Source organism: Monodelphis domestica, chromosome 1 (assembly GCF_027887165.1).
Source record: "Monodelphis domestica isolate mMonDom1 chromosome 1, mMonDom1.pri, whole genome shotgun sequence".
NCBI lineage: Eukaryota > Metazoa > Chordata > Mammalia > Didelphimorphia > Didelphidae > Monodelphis > Monodelphis domestica.
Window position 1 is genome coordinate 454,626,287 of NC_077227.1, and position 16,967 is coordinate 454,643,253.

At 41.4% G+C, this 16,967-nt stretch overlaps 1 protein-coding gene across 1 annotated transcript; it reads left to right on the top strand.

Moving 5' to 3' along the window:
- Nucleotides 1-692: 692 nt before the first annotated feature.
- LOC107648891 (uncharacterized) lies at nucleotides 693-16,631 on the top strand. The gene is made up of 7 exons (XM_056817100.1): nucleotides 693-713; nucleotides 1,574-1,639; nucleotides 1,855-1,969; nucleotides 3,526-3,595; nucleotides 15,189-15,390; nucleotides 16,010-16,075; nucleotides 16,408-16,631. The coding sequence occupies exons 1-7, from the start codon at nucleotides 693-695 to the stop codon at nucleotides 16,525-16,527; spliced, it is 660 nt and encodes a 219-aa protein (XP_056673078.1). The 3' UTR covers nucleotides 16,528-16,631.
- Nucleotides 16,632-16,967: the final 336 nt, after the last annotated feature.

The window sequence follows — 16,967 nt, forward strand, 5'->3', positions numbered from 1 at the left end:
GCAAAAAGATAAACCAAGGCAAGCAAGAGCTCCAAATTGACTACTCCCTGTGCTGACCCACACTTTCCTCCTGAAGTTCCTACTGAAGCCAGGAGTCGGATGGCTTCAGAGGGGACCCTCATCCCTGAGGACTCATGGGGGAATAATCAGAGGGCAGGAGCCTGAGCTTGGCTTTGCACCGGGCCCTTAGCACAAAAGAATGAACACCAAGACGAGCAAACAAAGGGAAGCTTGGAACGGAAAGGTCTGAATTCCTCCCCACGAAAAAGATACCACAGGACCCAGCTTCCTGGTGAGCCTGGGTCTCCCTGGGCTGGCTGACTGGCTAGCCAGGAACAGGAAAGAAGCCCGAGGGGAGGGGCGGGTCATCCGGGATGCACTGTGTTCTCTGCACACAGACCCTCTAGGGTGGGATGCAGGTTGAGGGGTAGTGCGGAGAGCTGCACACAACCCTCTGGCTTCCAGGAAACTCCTTCAGGAAAGTACACCAAGTGCACAGAGTCCATGAGTCAGCACAGACCTTGGGGCTGTGTGCAGGAGGCTGGCCTTGGGCTGGAGGCAGGGGGCAGGGTTTTTGCACTCAGTCTCCGGGTCCTTTTGCTTTAAATGGGAGAATCTGGCTCTTTCCTTCACGTCTTTCTCCCATCCTCCTTCTGCTGTGAGACCTGCATCCCGACATCTATCTGCCAGCCATGGACCCCAACTGTGACTGCGTGAGCGGTAAGGACTCCTGGGTTTAGGGATACTCTGCCTGTGCTGGGACAGCTCAAGATAGGACTGTGGGCTGAAACGGAACGAAGCTATTGATTGGCAGGGGGATGTGGAGGATTTAAATTACTGTCCAACACTCCAAGAATTATACTTTATAAAGTTTATTAATAATCACTTGCAGTAGAAAGAATAAAAGGGAAATCGAAGTACAAAACCTAATTATTTAACAAAATTAAACCCATGTGAGCAAAACTCTCTTGCTCTGATCGGTTTAGTGGAGGTGGTGTGGGTGAGTGCTGGGAGCAAGAGAGCAACTACAATTCCCAGCACCCTACTCTCCTTACATTACATGCTGGGAATTGTAGTTTTAGGGTACAGAAATTCTAATTACACAGGAGGAAGATCGATTTTGTTTTAAAATGAAGGAACAGAAAGCTTTCCTTCCTTTCTCCCCCTCAGCTTCACAGATTTAAAGCTCTGAACCACAAATGGGCTTAACAATCAGGGCCACAGGGGCAAGAATAGACCTGAGAAGGGTTCCTTAGAACAAGGAACAGACTTTAAGGTCCCTTCCAGAAATGTGCTCCCTGAAGAGCAGAAGGAAGGGCTAGAATGTCAGACGAGGGACTTGCAGCAATGGCAAGTGTTAAGGGTTTGAGTCTTTGCCCTTGTTTGTGGGAGATTTTTTCTAGGGGGGCTCATAGTTTACCCAGGGCTTATTTAATGGCAAGCCTGGGAAGATCTCAGGTCTGGTCCCTCTTCTGAGTGATCATTGGGGATCACATCTGAGAAACAGGGAATAAGAGGGAAAGGAGAATCCCCAACCTGCTCACCTTCCCGCCTTTCTTTTCTCTCCTTCCAGGAAATTCTTGCACCTGTGCAGGCTCCTGCAAGTGTAAATCCTGCCGATGTACCTCCTGCAAGAAAAGTGAGTCAAGCAAGAAATTATCTGTGTAGGGGGTAGAGGGTGGAGGTACAGAAACTTTCAGGGGCTGTGGTGCTCTTTCCTATAGATATAAAATCCTTTTAGTTTCCCATTAGGAGATTTGATAACATAAAATCCTTCCATTATTCTGAGTTTTCCTTGGTCTGGGTCCTGCCAGGTTCCCCTCACACTCATCATCTCCTGTCTTTCTTTCTCAGGCTGCTGCTCCTGCTGCCCAGCAGGATGTGCCAAGTGTGCCCAGGGCTGTGTCTGCAAAGCCCCCCAGACTGAGAGTTGCAGCTGCTGCCACTGATGCTCCTCTCTCCCATGACTGTAAATAGAAGAATTTGTACAGACTTGACTTTTCATACACTTTGGCCATATTTTTCTATTTTTTTTTCTATAAATGTGTGATTCAATCCACAGGCATTTATTAACCACTTAGTATGCCAATAAACTCTCTGAAACCTCTTTTGTCTCTGGTCTAGTTGTGTGTTTTTGGGGGGTGGGATAAGGAACCCAAAATGTAAACCCTGAAGACCTCAGTAGGAATAGATATCCTGTCAGATTCTAAGAATCCTATAACTAGGAAGCACTGGAGGTAATGTAGCTAACACTGCTATTTGGCAGATGAGGAAATATAGGGCCACAAGAAATGACTCACCCAAGATCGCTTAGTCTATTAGTGCCCAAATAGGTACTAGAGTCTTTAGGTTTGTTGATTTCCAAACTCTTCCTCCTTTTACTAGAACCCTCATTGCCTCAATACATATTTATACATATTATTTAAGGTAGCAGCTCTGTACACACACAGGCTGGACTTCAATATTTGATATTTTGAATAGACCTCCAGGTTCCTACCATGAATCATATTCCAGATATGTGTATGTGTATGTGTATATGTATATACATACAGGCTATCCCAAAAGACCTTGTGAGGCAGCTAGGTGACTCAATGGATAAAATGCCAGGCCAGGAGATATGGAGTACTGGGTTCAAATTTGACTTCAGACAATTCCTAACTACATCACCCTTCAAAGGACTTGATCCCAATTGCCTAGTTTGTACCACTCTTTTGCCTGGGAACTGATACTTGGTATTAATTCTAAGATAGAAGGTAAGGGAAAAAAAAAGGTTTTGCATCATTTCAAGCTATTAACAAGTCTTAAGAGCATCAGGGCCAGAGACAGGGGTAGACCTGAGAAGGGACTACCCAAAAGTGGGGAGAAGGCACCGTGCTAAGTTGTTGTTGTTGGGTTTTGTTTTGTTTTTTTTCACAAACTCCAAGAAGTTGCATTTTATTGGTTTCAATGCCTATTTGTTACAAATAAAAATTAAGCAACTTGACAAATCTACTAAAGAAATTATTCTTGATCAATCACCTCCAACAGGTCCTAAAATATACAGGAGACCCCAAATACCAAAATACCAATGCACTGTTTCCTTTTGCAAGTTAATGGTAAAAATATATATAATTTTAAAGTCAATCTTCAATAATGTTTGAAAATATAAATAAGGTTTATTAAAAAGATACATACATATTCTCCTCCAGGAGAAGACACAGCTAAATGTCAGCTCCAAAGAGATACTGGTCCTGAGAGTTTCTTTATACCTTTTGGGAAGCCCATAAACAAGGGTGTAAACCTCCTAACATTCAATAGCTATGGCATTAGGGAATGGTCAGCTGTAACAAATTAAAGACAAAGGTCAAACTAAGAAACTGGGCTTGATGAGAGGAAATTTTTCATCCAATAGAGAAACCTCCAACAAAAAGGGACTTAACATTCAAACCAAAAGAGGTGTGCTTAGTACTGGAGTTTCTCAAAAGGAAGGGTAAACTGAGTCATCTAAATATTCACATTGACAGGAGGATCATCTCTTTCTGTTAGTGATGACTGATGGGGGTCTGACCCAAGAGACTAATAAGACAAGAGTGTGCCGGTACAGCAAAGCTTTATTGTAGGCTAAGAGGGTCTGAGAAATAGAGGGATGGAACAATAGGGGAAGAGAGGCCCAATGCCAGGAGATGGGGGGGGGGGGTGAAGGGGGACCAACACCAACACCAACACCAACACCAACAAGATGGCTACTGAATCTTCACCTGAGTGGAGATGGGTATAGATAGCCCTTTATAGGGTGGTTGTCAGGGATGAGGAAACCTGGATTGCCTCTATTGATTCAGGTGAGCTTCCTTGTGTCCAGTTCATTGGATAGTAATTGAGGGAGAGTGGTGTCCCAGTCTCTGGGGTTGGGAGGGGCAGGACTGGTTTTCAGGCCTGATGGTTAGTCATGCAAAACTAAGGAACAAGGCCTTGGAGTTCTGCCAGGTATTGCTGTACAGTTTCTGTCCCAGATTTGGGCCGGTGCTGGGAGAAAGGAGTGGAGGACTTGTTAGTTTTGGTAGGGATTGGGGGAAGGGAGGGGGCTTTGATCCCATGGTCTATCCTTTTCTTTTTTTCCTTTCCATTTTTTCCGGCCTTAAAAATTTCATATTTTATTTTTTCCCAATTACACACAGAAATAATTTTAAATTTCATTTTCCCACATTTTGAGTTTCAAATTATGTCTCTGCCTTCTTCCCCACACCTTTCCCTGAGATGGTAAGTAATTTTATATAAATTATAAATGTGCTATCATGTTATATGTATTTCTATATTAAAGCCATGTTGTGGAAGAAGACATATCACTTAAAAAATCATTGTTTTTAAATCATTTAAAAATAATTTTAATAATTAAATAAGTTCAATTATAAATCATTAAAGTGAACAATGGTATGCTTCTATCTGCATTCAGACTCTTATCAGTTCTTTCTCTGAAAGGGGATACCATTTTTCATCATCAGTCTGTTGAAATTGTTTTGGATCATTGTATTTCTGGTAATAACTAAGTCAATCACATTTGATCATCATATGATATTGCTGTTACTGTGTACAGTGTTCTCAAAGTTCTACTCACTTCACTTTGTGGTCATGCATGAGAGTCTAGTGATGAGTCTGAGGGCCATTGTAGCTGTGGAGAGAGAGAGTTAGCCTGCTAGGGAGACTAGCAGCTAGAGACAGAGAGTGAGATAAGAAGGAAGGACAGGAAAGATTGAGAAGGACCAAGTGGAAAAATCATGGCACCATGACTGGGGGCTATGATCTTCATATGTCAAGAGTCAAGAGACTTTTATAGTGAGTAAAATATTAAGCACTATAACATTCTGGAGGGGAGTGCCACTTTCCCACAGGATGATATTTATGAAAATGACTTCACATATGAACATTACCAGAGTTGCTATTACAGAAGTAAGCAAGTTGAGAAAGAGTGCTTGCTAATCTGTTCTTAGGGAAAGGCAGGTTTGGTACTTTCAGTCATGATGTTACAAGGACTTCTTTGCTCTTCAGAGTGAGGTGTGTGTGTGAGGGGGAGGGCTTAGGGTTTGATGATGACCTTGGGTCAGGAGCATCAGTGCCTTTGTGTGAGAGATTGGGACCTTGCCAGTAATCTCAGGCAAGCATGGCTGCTTTCCTCAGTGGGTCTCACAACTCTATCAATTCATGTAATCTTTTCAGATATTTTTAATATCAGCCAGTTCAATATTTCATATAGTATTCCATTACAATCATATATCACAACTTGTTCAGTCATTCCCCAATTGATAAACATTCACTCCATTTCCAATTCTTTGCCACCACAGAAAGAGCTGCTATAAATATTTTTGTACAAATAGAGACTTTTCCCTTAAAAAAAACAACAACTCTTTCGGATACAGACCTAATTGTGATATTGTTAGCTCAAAAGGTATTCACAGTTTTACAGCCCTTTGGGCAGGATTCCGAATTGCCCTCTAGAATGGTTGGATCAGTTCACAACTCGAGCTGGTGCTACTTTTTATAGTAATAGGGAAGAGAGGAGTGGGGGACATAAGGAACTTAAGATGCCTACTAAACATCCAATTGAAGAGATTTAAAAGGCAGTTGGAGATGTGAAACTGAAGGACAATAATTTGGGGAAGGAAAGGTAAATCTAATAAATATTAACAGAGAAAAGGCAATTAAATCCCTGAGAGTTAATAAGATACCAGGCAAAGTATAAAGAGTTCAAGAAATGGAAACGACAAGCACCCAAGTTAGACAGTTCCCTAGGAGATCTCTGGAATTCTTGGGCAATTCTGGGAACTGGTTTCCAGGAAAATAAACCCCAAGTTCCCAGTGTCTCGATTTGCTCATTGGTAAATTAGAGACGCCTACCCAGTCTGTCCTGTGGTATTGTAGGGGAATAAATGATATCCTGGATATAAGGAAACACTTTTACCACGTGTTATAGATAGCTGAAGTTTTTTTTTAATTATTAATAACAACAGAAACATGGAATTCCATTGTTCTTAGACTGTAGTGAAGCAGGGTTGGAGATATCTGCAAAAGGACCAAGGGCCCTGGTTACCCAGTTAGTTTAGGGAATTAAGTACTTAAGTTATCCACATCCTCTTGTGAAGAAAACATGATATAGAGAATAGAAAGACAAATTCAGAGTTGGGAATATCTGACAGTTCAAATTCTACCTCTTAGTAAATGGCTATATGACCTTGGACACCATCCCTTTGCCTCTGAGTCTTCCAGGCAACTCCCAAACTATAAGTTGGAGAACAATTGCTGATTTGCATGAGTGGAAAGAATTTAGTCATGGAGAACTCTGTATATAAATAAAATCATAGCTCCAGGCAAAAAACCAACTTTTTTTAGTTATACTAGTCAAATATGCCATATCTAGCATGAGGATACAATAAGGATAGAATGAAAACTCTCTTGGAACTGATCATATCTCATTTTGAGGACACAAGGAGACATTTTAGGCCTGATGCATATTCTGAGGATGTTCAGTCCCATGAGATCCATGTGTAATTTATACTTCACACAAAAAATGAGACCATTTGAGGAGAGCTCCTTCATATCCCCTCTTTCTCATCTTGCATCACTCATAGGAATTTGACTACTATCTCTTCCTTCACCCTTTTCTCTTATGAAGGGGTGGCTCTTCTCTATGTTTAGACAAACTACATATATAAGTGATCCCATTTTATTCCTTTTTGTCCAGCAGATTGTCCCTTATGTTATCCTGATTCTTATTTACCTTCAATCTCTCCCTCTCTCCTGTCTTCTTCTCTACTGCCTATAAACACCCATATCTCCATTCTCAAAAAAACCTTCACTTGATCCATCCATCTCTATTGGCTATCATCCTATATCTTTCCTTCCTTCCATGGCTAAACTCTTTGTGAAAAGCATCTGTAATCAATAGTTCACTTCTCTTCTCACTCTCTGCAATCTGGTATTCTGATTATTATTTAACCAAAACTGCTTTCTCCAAATTTATTAAATGCCAAATCTAGCGACCATTTCTAAGGTCTCATCCTTCTTGATCCCTCTACAGTCGTAGATATTATTAATTAACCTCTTTTCCTGGATATTCTTTTCTCTCTCTAAGTTTTTATTAAATGCTTCTCTTCTGGTTTTTCTCCTACTGTTCAGACTTCTCTTTCTCAGGCTCTCTTGCTGGATCTTCCTCCAAGTCTTGCCCACCAATCTTGAGTATCTCCACGTTTTTTTTTTAAACCCTTATCTTCTGTCTTAGAATCAATACTGTATAACTGCCCTAACCTCAGTCTTGACTATTATTCTACCACTGACAATTGCCTATTAGACATCACAAAGTGGATATCCTATAGATATCTCTAATTCATCGTGCCCTGAATTGGATTTATTGTCTTTACTCTCAATCTCATCCCTCTTCTGAACTTCCCTGTTACCATTGAGTAATACCTCCCAGCATAAGGGGTAAATTTAGGTTTGTTTTTTTTTTTTACTAATATATTATACTAATGGTCGCCAGGGATTAATTCAAAATCCCAATAAAAATACTCAAGTCAGTTTGGGAATTTTATGGTGGTTTAATTAATATGGAGGGAAGGAATTGAGAAGAAGAAGAGAGATAAAAGGGTATAAGATTTTTCCAGCCTAGCCTAAACCAAGGGGAGTTCAGAGACCTCAGCCACAAGACCTCCTCCAAGATTTAATCTAGCTCGGCTTCCAGCCACAAGACCTCCTCGTAGATGAGGGGCCTTCTAGAAGGATAGTGTTTTAGGAAAGGTAAAGGGAAAAAAAAGAATCAGCCTAAACTCCAAGAGAGCTCAGAGAACACATCTCACCTAACCCACACTATTGAGCTTCTCCAAGTCACGGCACCAAGGACACTCACTGCCAAACCTGGACAAGAGCTGCAGGCACGCCAAGATGCCCAGCATGTTGCCACCAGTCACGTCTCCACATCGAAAGAGCCAGAGAGACCCCTAGCTCACCACCTCCACTGCCACTGCCAAAGAGAGAGCGGCAAGAGGAAGCGACTGATGCAAATACATAGACTTTTTTTTAACATCACTTCCTGTGACTCACATGTACCAATAGTAGCTTAAGTTTGACTTAGGACAGCCCAGGGTTCTGTCAGTTGTTTCTTATTTGTCAGTTGCTAGCACATGTCTGTCATAGGCCATCTTCCTCTACACTTAATCCTTAAGTAGGGGTGTAGACATTCCTGTTTGTTAGGATTTTAAAGATTTAATCAAGGTGGAGAAAATCTAAAATTCACACCAGACAGACTCACAACCTTGGATTTCACACTTCAAATCCAAACTGTAACAATGCAAACAAGTTACTTTCACAATATGTCTAGGTATCAAAGTTGTCTTCCTAAAGTGCAGGTCTGACCAGATGAACCCTTTACTCAGTTAACTTCAGTGGCTTCCTACTACCTTCAGGATAAATTATAAAATCTCCTTTGGTTTTTAAAAGCTTTCACAACCTGACCCTTTGCTCCCCTTCCAGTCTCTTCCTCCTCTTCCTCCTCCCTTCTTCTTCCCCTTACTTTCCCTCTTAGAATCAATACTGGGTATTGGTTCCAAGGCAAAAGAGTGGTAAGGGCTAGGTAATGGGGGTCAAATGACTTTCCCAGGGTCACACAGCTGGGAAGTGTCTAAGGCCAGATTTGAATCTAAGATCTCCTATCTTCAGGCCTGATACTCTATCCGCTGGCCACCTAGCTGACCTTACCTTCTAACTTTCTTAAAGTTTATTTCCCTCCACAAATTCTATAATCCTGCAACATTTGCCTCCTTGAGTTCCTCCCTTTGGATGGTCCATCTTCCAGCTCTGTCTTTTCACTGACTGCCCTCTCTGACAAGAATGCTCTACCTCCTTACCTCCATTTTCAGCTATCCCTGATTTCATTCAAGACACGTAAATTCCACTTGCTGTGAAATTTCCCAGTTCCCTTCACCTCCATTCCTAACACCTTCTCTTCTGAGATTCTTTGCCCATTGATATGTTAGGCATCTTTTTTTTAAACCCTTACCTTCCATCTTAGGATCAATACTGTGTATTGGCTCCAAGGCAGAAGAGTGGTAAGGACTAGGCAATGGGGGGTTAAGTGACTTGCCCAGGGTCACACAGCTAGGAAGTATCTGAGGCCAGATTTGAACCTAGGACCTCCCATCTCTAGGCCTGACTCTCAATCCACTGAGCCACCCAACTGCCCCTAATACCTTAGGCATCTTGATGAACATAGTTATTTTCTGTAGTCTCTCATAAAAATGTGAGCTCCTTGAGGGCAGTTAGGAATTTTTTTTGCCTTTTTTTTATGTTTTTTGCCTTGCTTAGTACATAGCTTATATCAAGCATTTAATAAATGCTTGTTGATGATCCAACAGACAGGCCTTACTGCACTGGATTTTGTAAAGTGGGAAATATGAGATGCAAGGCAAGTTTTTGGGCAAAGAGGCAGTGATGTCATTCTATCACTTATTTTGGTTTTTCAGTTGCAGAAGACACATATTCTGGTAAAAGAAATGGTTGAGGAAGGACACAGTGTGCTAAATCTGTTTTTCCACTCAGAGTATTTTCTCTTTTCTCCTTAATTCCTTTGGCTTCATTCATCATTTATTACCTAACTTGATGTCTGAAATCTTAACTTCCAGGAATATTATGGGGTTTCCCCTTTACTTTTACTGTGACATGTCAATGATGTAATTATGGCCATTTCTGGGGCAGCTTCCTGTGTGGAATTAGGAATGTGTGTGTACTACCAACCACCAATCACTGTAGTGGAGGGGGAGAAATATAGCAAGAAACCAGAGTAAAAATAGAAAGGGAAAGGAAAATGAGGAAGAATGACAGAGAAACATGACAAGGAAAGAGAAAGAAAAATGAGAGATAATGAGAGGCAGAGACAAATAGAGAGAAGAAAAAATTAAGGGAGTAACACCAATAAAGAAAATAAAACCAGACAGAGAGAAACAGAGGGAGACTGAAAAAGACAGAGATAGATAGTGAGACAATACTTTCAAATCAGGTGAATTTGGAAAGACACATCCCCATTTCTCATTCCTCAAATCATCAATGTCTAGAGAAAAACAACCTTTCCTCTGCCTGCATTTCAGAGAAAAGTCAGGGGACTCCATCTTTCTCTGGTATTAACCATTGAGTTGAGCAGTAAATACATGGTGGGGTCATTGTTAGAGATATACTGCGCAGGGAAGGAGAGTGTGGTATAGTGGCCCTGAATCAGAAAGACCTGAATTCAAATCTAGCCTCAGATACTTACTAGCTACGTGAAAGTCACTTATCCTCTGTCTGCCTCAGTTTCTTAATCTGTAAGAAGGAGATAACAATAGTACCTACCTTTAGGGTCTTGGTGAGGATACGAAGAGATGACAGTTGTACGGCACTTTATAAACCTTAAATTACTAAATAAATGTTGGTTATTATTCTCTGGGTCAAAAGCCAGTACATAAACCTTTTCAGTTTTTCGGCTTTGACTCAAAAATTTTTGTGGGAATTGGCTCACTTCCAACCCCAAGATTTAAGGTTCTGCTCTGTGCCTAACACTGTGTTCAGGAATGTGGGAAAACTGACTTAGATCTGTAATCTCATCAAGTGTGAGTCTGCCCCCACTGTGAAGGGTACCCTTCACAGTGTAACCCCTCCACCCAGAATAAGAAGCATTCTGGGCAATTCTTGTTATAGTTTTCTCTAAATCCTCCATCCAATACTATATTGGCAAAAACAGGTCTGTCTGGTTCTTTTACTATCCAGACCACATATCAACAAAACTCACAGGCTCTCTGCCTGACATTCCTCCCTTTTGCTACATGGCTAGACCTCCTTTTCTGGTGACACCAATCTGTATAAAAGCAGAAATCCTTGAGATTATGCTACTGTTTTCATTGACCCAACAGTGTCTTCCCACTGCCCACAATTTTGGTTCTTTGGAGATCAGGGGGTTCTATGAAAAAGGGGACTTGAAGATATTCATAACAGAGAGATCTCAGACCTCTGGGGAGGGAGAATCGGGGATACTGACTGATCTTTGGTTTCTAATAATGATTGTTAGAGAAGCAGAGGGATTCCTATTCAGTGAAATGTAATTTTTGTTTTTTTAATGAGGATGGACTAGACTTGTGACTTGATTGGTATAGTAAATGCCCTCCTCTTCCCCACCCCTAATGAAGAGATTCTTTTTATTAATGCAGATTAGTAGTTTCTCTATCAACTTCTATGAAGTGGGGTGGGATGGGGAATAGGAAAGGAGAAAGGGAAGGAATAAGCATTTGTATAACACTCACTACATGCCAGACACTGTGCTAAGTGCTTTTTACAAATATTATCTCATTTGATCTTCACAACAACTCTGGGAGGTGGGTGCACCATTTAACTCAGATCCTCTTGAAACTGAGACAATAAAGTGATTTGACCTGGATCACACAGCTAGTAAAGGTCTGATTCTAGATTTGAACGCAGGTCTTGCCAATTCTAGGCACAGAACTCTAACCATAATATTAAAAGCTACCTCTACATATGTGCCTGCTTTTCCCCGATTTTTTGGTAAACAAATATTTTATTTAAATCACTTGTCAAATCACAGTTTACCAATTGGATACGCATATAATAAAACACTTAGGACAAGTGGACATATGTCTGGAGAAGACATAATCTATCAAAATCCACATTGTAAAGAATTCTAAAATTTATTTTTGGGGGGTATTTTATTTTTTATAATGTTTTATCTTTTTTTAATTTTAGTAACAAGTTCCCACAGAAGTTTTCCAAAGTTATATGATCCAAATTGTTTCCTTCCCTTCTTCTTTCCCCCATCCTGGAGCTGACAAGCAATTCAATCTGGGTTATACATATATTGTGACATAACATATTTCTATGTTATTCAATTTTGTAAGTGAATAATCTTATAAAACCAAAACTCCAAAACATATACCCAAATAAACAAGTGATACATCCTATGTTTTCATCTGCATTTCTACTCCAACAATTCTTTCTCTAGAGATAGCATTCTTTTTCATAAGTCCTCAGAATTGTCCTGGATCATTGTACTGCTGATTATAGTAAAGTCTAGCTTTACTAACTCTTATCGTACAGCTCAGGGCAGCTAGGTAGTGACGTGGATAGAGTGCTAGACCTGGAGTCAGGAAGACACCTCTCCCTGAGTTCAAATCTGGTCTCAGACACTTGCTTACTGTTCAACCTTAGGCATGCCTCAGTTTCTTCCTCTGTCAAATTAGCTGGAGAAAGAAATAGCAAATGACTCCAAGAAAACTCCATAAAGGGTGCTGAAGAGTCAGACAAGACCGGAAAAAAGACTCAACAAGATAAACATAAAAAATATCTGTATCTAGAGGGGGTAAAGGGGTTCTGCTCTTGGTGACAACATGCAAGATTTTGAGACTAGAGAGTAAAGCCTTGACAAGGCTGGGCTAGAGGAGGGTGTTTGGAATAGGGTTAAGTGATTTAGCACTTGTAAAGCCAGGAAAGGCTAAAGCAGCAGAGAACTATCTCATGCAGATGGCAAGATACAGACAGCTGAGTGTGAAGGCATCCGAGGAAGACTTGATAGAAATTCTTGAAAAAGTAAGCCAGCAGACAGAAAAGAAAATCACAGTTAAGTTCAACAGAAGAAAAGCAATAGATTCTGATGAAGATGATGATTATTGAAATTTAGTGTTTAAAGACTCATACATTTCTTGAAAAATTTCTAGGAAGATACTTGGCAGATGTGAAGATCTGATTAGATGGTAACTTTGCTTTCTGTATACATTTTAAAGAGCAGCAAATAAAAAGAACTTGTTGATGTAAAATAAAATAAAATAAAGAATTGCTTCTCCTTCCTTTCCCACCCTCACTCCCTTACCTCTGCTTCTTTCAATTGCATGAGAGGAGAATCTTAGCCTCTGAGAAAATCAAGGTACCTGGGACTCAGTTACCTCTTTGTGTTTGGACATACAGGATCCCCATGAGGAAATCAAGCAGCTAGGGTAGTTTTAGGAAATCCTTGTTATTCCTATATCAGATTTAGGCTTGGGGCAGAGATTTTGGCCCTGGTGAAGAGGGTGAAGCTCAAGCCAGGCTCAATAACTTTAGGCTCTTTGGAGCTGGCCACTCCCTAGTTGCAAGATTGAATTCATGCCAGTTTCCCCAGAAGCAACGAATTAAGGGGAGACTCCTGCTACAACAGTAAATTAGAATATAGGTTTTCTTAACCTAGTGTTCGTATATTTATATTTTTTAAACTCTTACCTTCTATTTTAGAGCCAATACTGTGTATTGGTTTCCAGGCAGAAAAGCTGTAAGGGCTAGGCAATGGGGGTTAAGTGACTTGTCCAGGGTCACATAGCTAGGAAGTGTCTGAGGCCATATTTGTACCCAGGACCTTTTGTCTCTAGATCTGACTCTCTATCCACTGAGCCACCTAGCTGCTCTGGTGTACTTGTTTTAAAAAAAAAATTGTGATAACTATATTTCCATAGAATTGATTTCTTTTGTATGTTTTAAAAATACATTTAAGAACATTATTTTAAGAAGGGGCTCAAAGGCTTCCTCAGACTGCCCTGAGAGTCTGTGACGCATGAAACGGATAAGAATCTCTGGATTAGATGCTCTCCTAAAAGAGTGTGGCCCCTGGAGGCCTATGGATGAGTCTTCAATGACTGCAGGTCCAGCACCCTGCCCACTGTGCCACCTAGTGGCCCCAGGTTTGTATTAGCCACCTCTCTTTGTTAAAACTACTCTAATTAATTATGAGCATTATATATATGAGCTGCCTTGCCTTGTAGATATTTCTTAGGTCATGCATGCTAGAATCCAAAAGGATCATACTTTAGAGGTACTGTTGTTATCTTGCTGTTTTCCCACTAGACTCTAAGACCTGGGAGGATAGGGATTGGATTCTGGTTATTTTTCTCTATATTCCCTCCAGTACCGAGGAAGGCCCATTCCTTAACCAATGGGTGCTCAGGAAATGTCTGTGGCAAGAATGAATTACTGCAAATCTGGCCTCAGATACTTCCTAGCTGTGTGACCCTGGGCAAGTCATCCAAGCCCCATTTGACTAGCCCTTGCCTTACTGCCTTAGAGTTGCTACTAAGAGAAAATAAGGGATGAGAGGGAAAAAAATGAAAAAGAATTCAGGGAATCTTAACCTGGTGTCTGTATACTTCTTTTGTTTTCTTTAATTTGATCACCATTTTGAATTTTATTTTATTCATTTTTTATTGTATTGTATTGTATTCATTTAAGACCATTCTTCTGAGAAGGGATTCCAAGAATTCACAAGACTTGCCAAGAGAGTCCATGACCCAAGAAAGTTAAGAACCTTTGAATAAAATGCTCTCTGAGATCTCTCCCAACTCTAAGATCTTGTCACACAATGAATGACCAAAGGGCCAGCCAGAATTGAGGACAGAGGAGTGATAGTAACTGGACCAGAGGATAGTAACTGAACAAGGATGAGAAACGGGCTTAAATGAGAGAAAATACAAAACAAAGAAGACAACAGCCTCAAACTGGCTTTGCATATACCTTCCAATTCTCCCCTAAGTGTAGAGGTTCTTAACTTTTTTTGATGTGATGGCTCCCTTCTCAGAATAATGTGTGTATGTGTGTGTGTGTTAAAACTGATAATAGAAATGCTAATTTCCAGTTCGAAGTTTCTGAAAATAAAGATTTTTTTCCCCATCCAGGTTCAGGGATCCCTGAAGTCTGTCCATGGCCACCTGTTCTATCTAAGATGATTCCTTACCTATTCCAGGAATAAGAAAACTGGCTTTAATGGATTAGAAGGAAACTTCAACTCTGAGAGCTCCCCAGAGGAACAATCAGAAACCAGAGTTTTGCCTAGGGTCTCTAACAGGAAAAATGAACTCAGTGCCAAGCGTACTTAAGAATTGTGGGAGTCTAGATTAACTCTTCTGAAAGACGGACACTCGGAGACTTTTCTAGTAAATTTGTATCTTGGGTTAGAGCTGGAAATTCGATAGGGAGGTGAGGGACTGCTTCTATTGAGCGGTTGTCCAGGAGCGTAGCTGGGAGTATTGGGGGGAATCATGAGTTCTGTTCTCTGCACACAGCTCCTGTTGTGTGGGAGACCGGATCTGGTGCCCAGAGATTTGCACTCAGCACTCCTGGACTTTGGAAATGTACTCAGAGGGCAGGGGACGGGCATGAATCAGCAGAACCCTGGGGCTGTGTGCAGGAGGCTGGAGGAAGGGACAGGGGCGGCGCCTTTGCACTCACTCCGCGGGTCCTTTCGCTATAAATGAGGACGAGGAATTCTTTGCTCCACAACATCTTTCTCGCATCCATCCTTCTCCTGTGAGCTCTGCGTGCCTGACGTGTACCTGCCAGCCATGGACCCCAAATGCAACTGCGAGAGTGGTAAGGGTTTCTGGGATCTCTGTGCTGGGCTCGAGTTGGGAGGAGGTTAGGGGCTCAGATGGACAGAGGCATGGAGTTTCTTTTTCAAAGGAAGTAACATTTAAAAGGTTTGTTTTCTCCTTCTAGCCGCCTAAAGCCAAATCTCTGAAACATAAATATGCTTAATAGTCCTAAACCCCAGGATTAGGCGTAGACTTAAAAAAAAGACTTTTCCCCCCCAGATAATAGACTTCAGCATTTTTTTCTAGAAATAGGCTCCCGAAGGAGCCGGGGTAGTGATGTTTGGGGGAACAGGGTTGTCAGTTGAGGGGCTTTCAATAATGGGATGTAATTATGATCAGGGTTTGGTTCTGTTTCCTTCTTGGTGGGAGAAGATGTTTTTCTAGAGAAAACCAAAGGGACACTTGTTCGGTGCTACCTTAAGGAATACCCGGGAAAGCATCAAGTCTGGTTCTTGCCGGCTGAGGGAAGCAGGGGATCAAGGTTGGACATTGGAGAATGAAAGATAAAGGAGAATGACCCCCTGACCTGTGTCTGCTATGCTATCTCCAAGCTCATCCAGAAGAACTCTGGTTTATTTCTCTGCTCATCTTCCTTCTTTCCTTTTCTCTCCCTCCAGGAGGTTCTTGCACCTGTGCAGGCTCCTGCAAATGTAAATCCTGCCGCTGCACCTCCTGCAAAAAAAGTGAGTGGAAGACAAAGACGGACAGGCAGGCAGACTGACACACACTTAGAGAGAGAGCATGAGAGGGAGAGAGGGAGAGAGAGTGGGTGGGAGTGGAGGTGCAAAGATTTCCTATGACTGGAAAGAACTACCTTGTCCCTGGCGGCCATGACAGAAAAGTGCTTGAGTAGTAAATTCCACTGTGCAAAGGTACTCTTTAACTATGGATATAAAATCCCCTTAGTTCTCCATTAGGAGACTTGGTAACCTAAGATCCTTATTAGTTCTGAGTTTCCCTAGGACTGGGTCCTGCCAGGTTCCCTTTACACTCATCTCCTGTCTTTCTGTCTCAGGCTGCTGCTCCTGCTGCCCAGCGGGATGTGCCAAGTGTGCCCAGGGCTGTGTCTGCAAAGCCCCCCAGACTGAGAGTTGCAGCTGCTGCCAGTGATGTTCCTGTCTTCTTGTGCCTGTAGATAGAGGAATTTGTACAGACCTGATTTTTTTATACACTGAGTTGTGTTTTCTAATCTTTTTTCCACTATGAAATGAAAATAAACTTATTAAAAAACTTTCTGTCTCTGACTCTGTTGTATGTGGGTATAAAAAGGGTCACTACACCTTAGCCTTATAGGCAGAGCAGTTTTGGAGGCCTCCTTGGGATAGAATGTTCTATGCTAGCCTTTCAGTCTCTAGAATAATTAGAACTGGAATGAACCTTAGAGGACCTTCAGTCTAACACTGCCATTTTGTTGTGTATAGAAGAAAACTGAGTTCTAAGGGAGGTTACTTGCCCAAGATCAGTTAGCTCAGAGCTTGGACTCCAATCCACAGAATTCAGTGGTCCTTCTTCACACTGCTTCTTTGTTTTTTAAAAACCCTTACCTTCTATCTTAGAATCCATGTATTGGTTTCA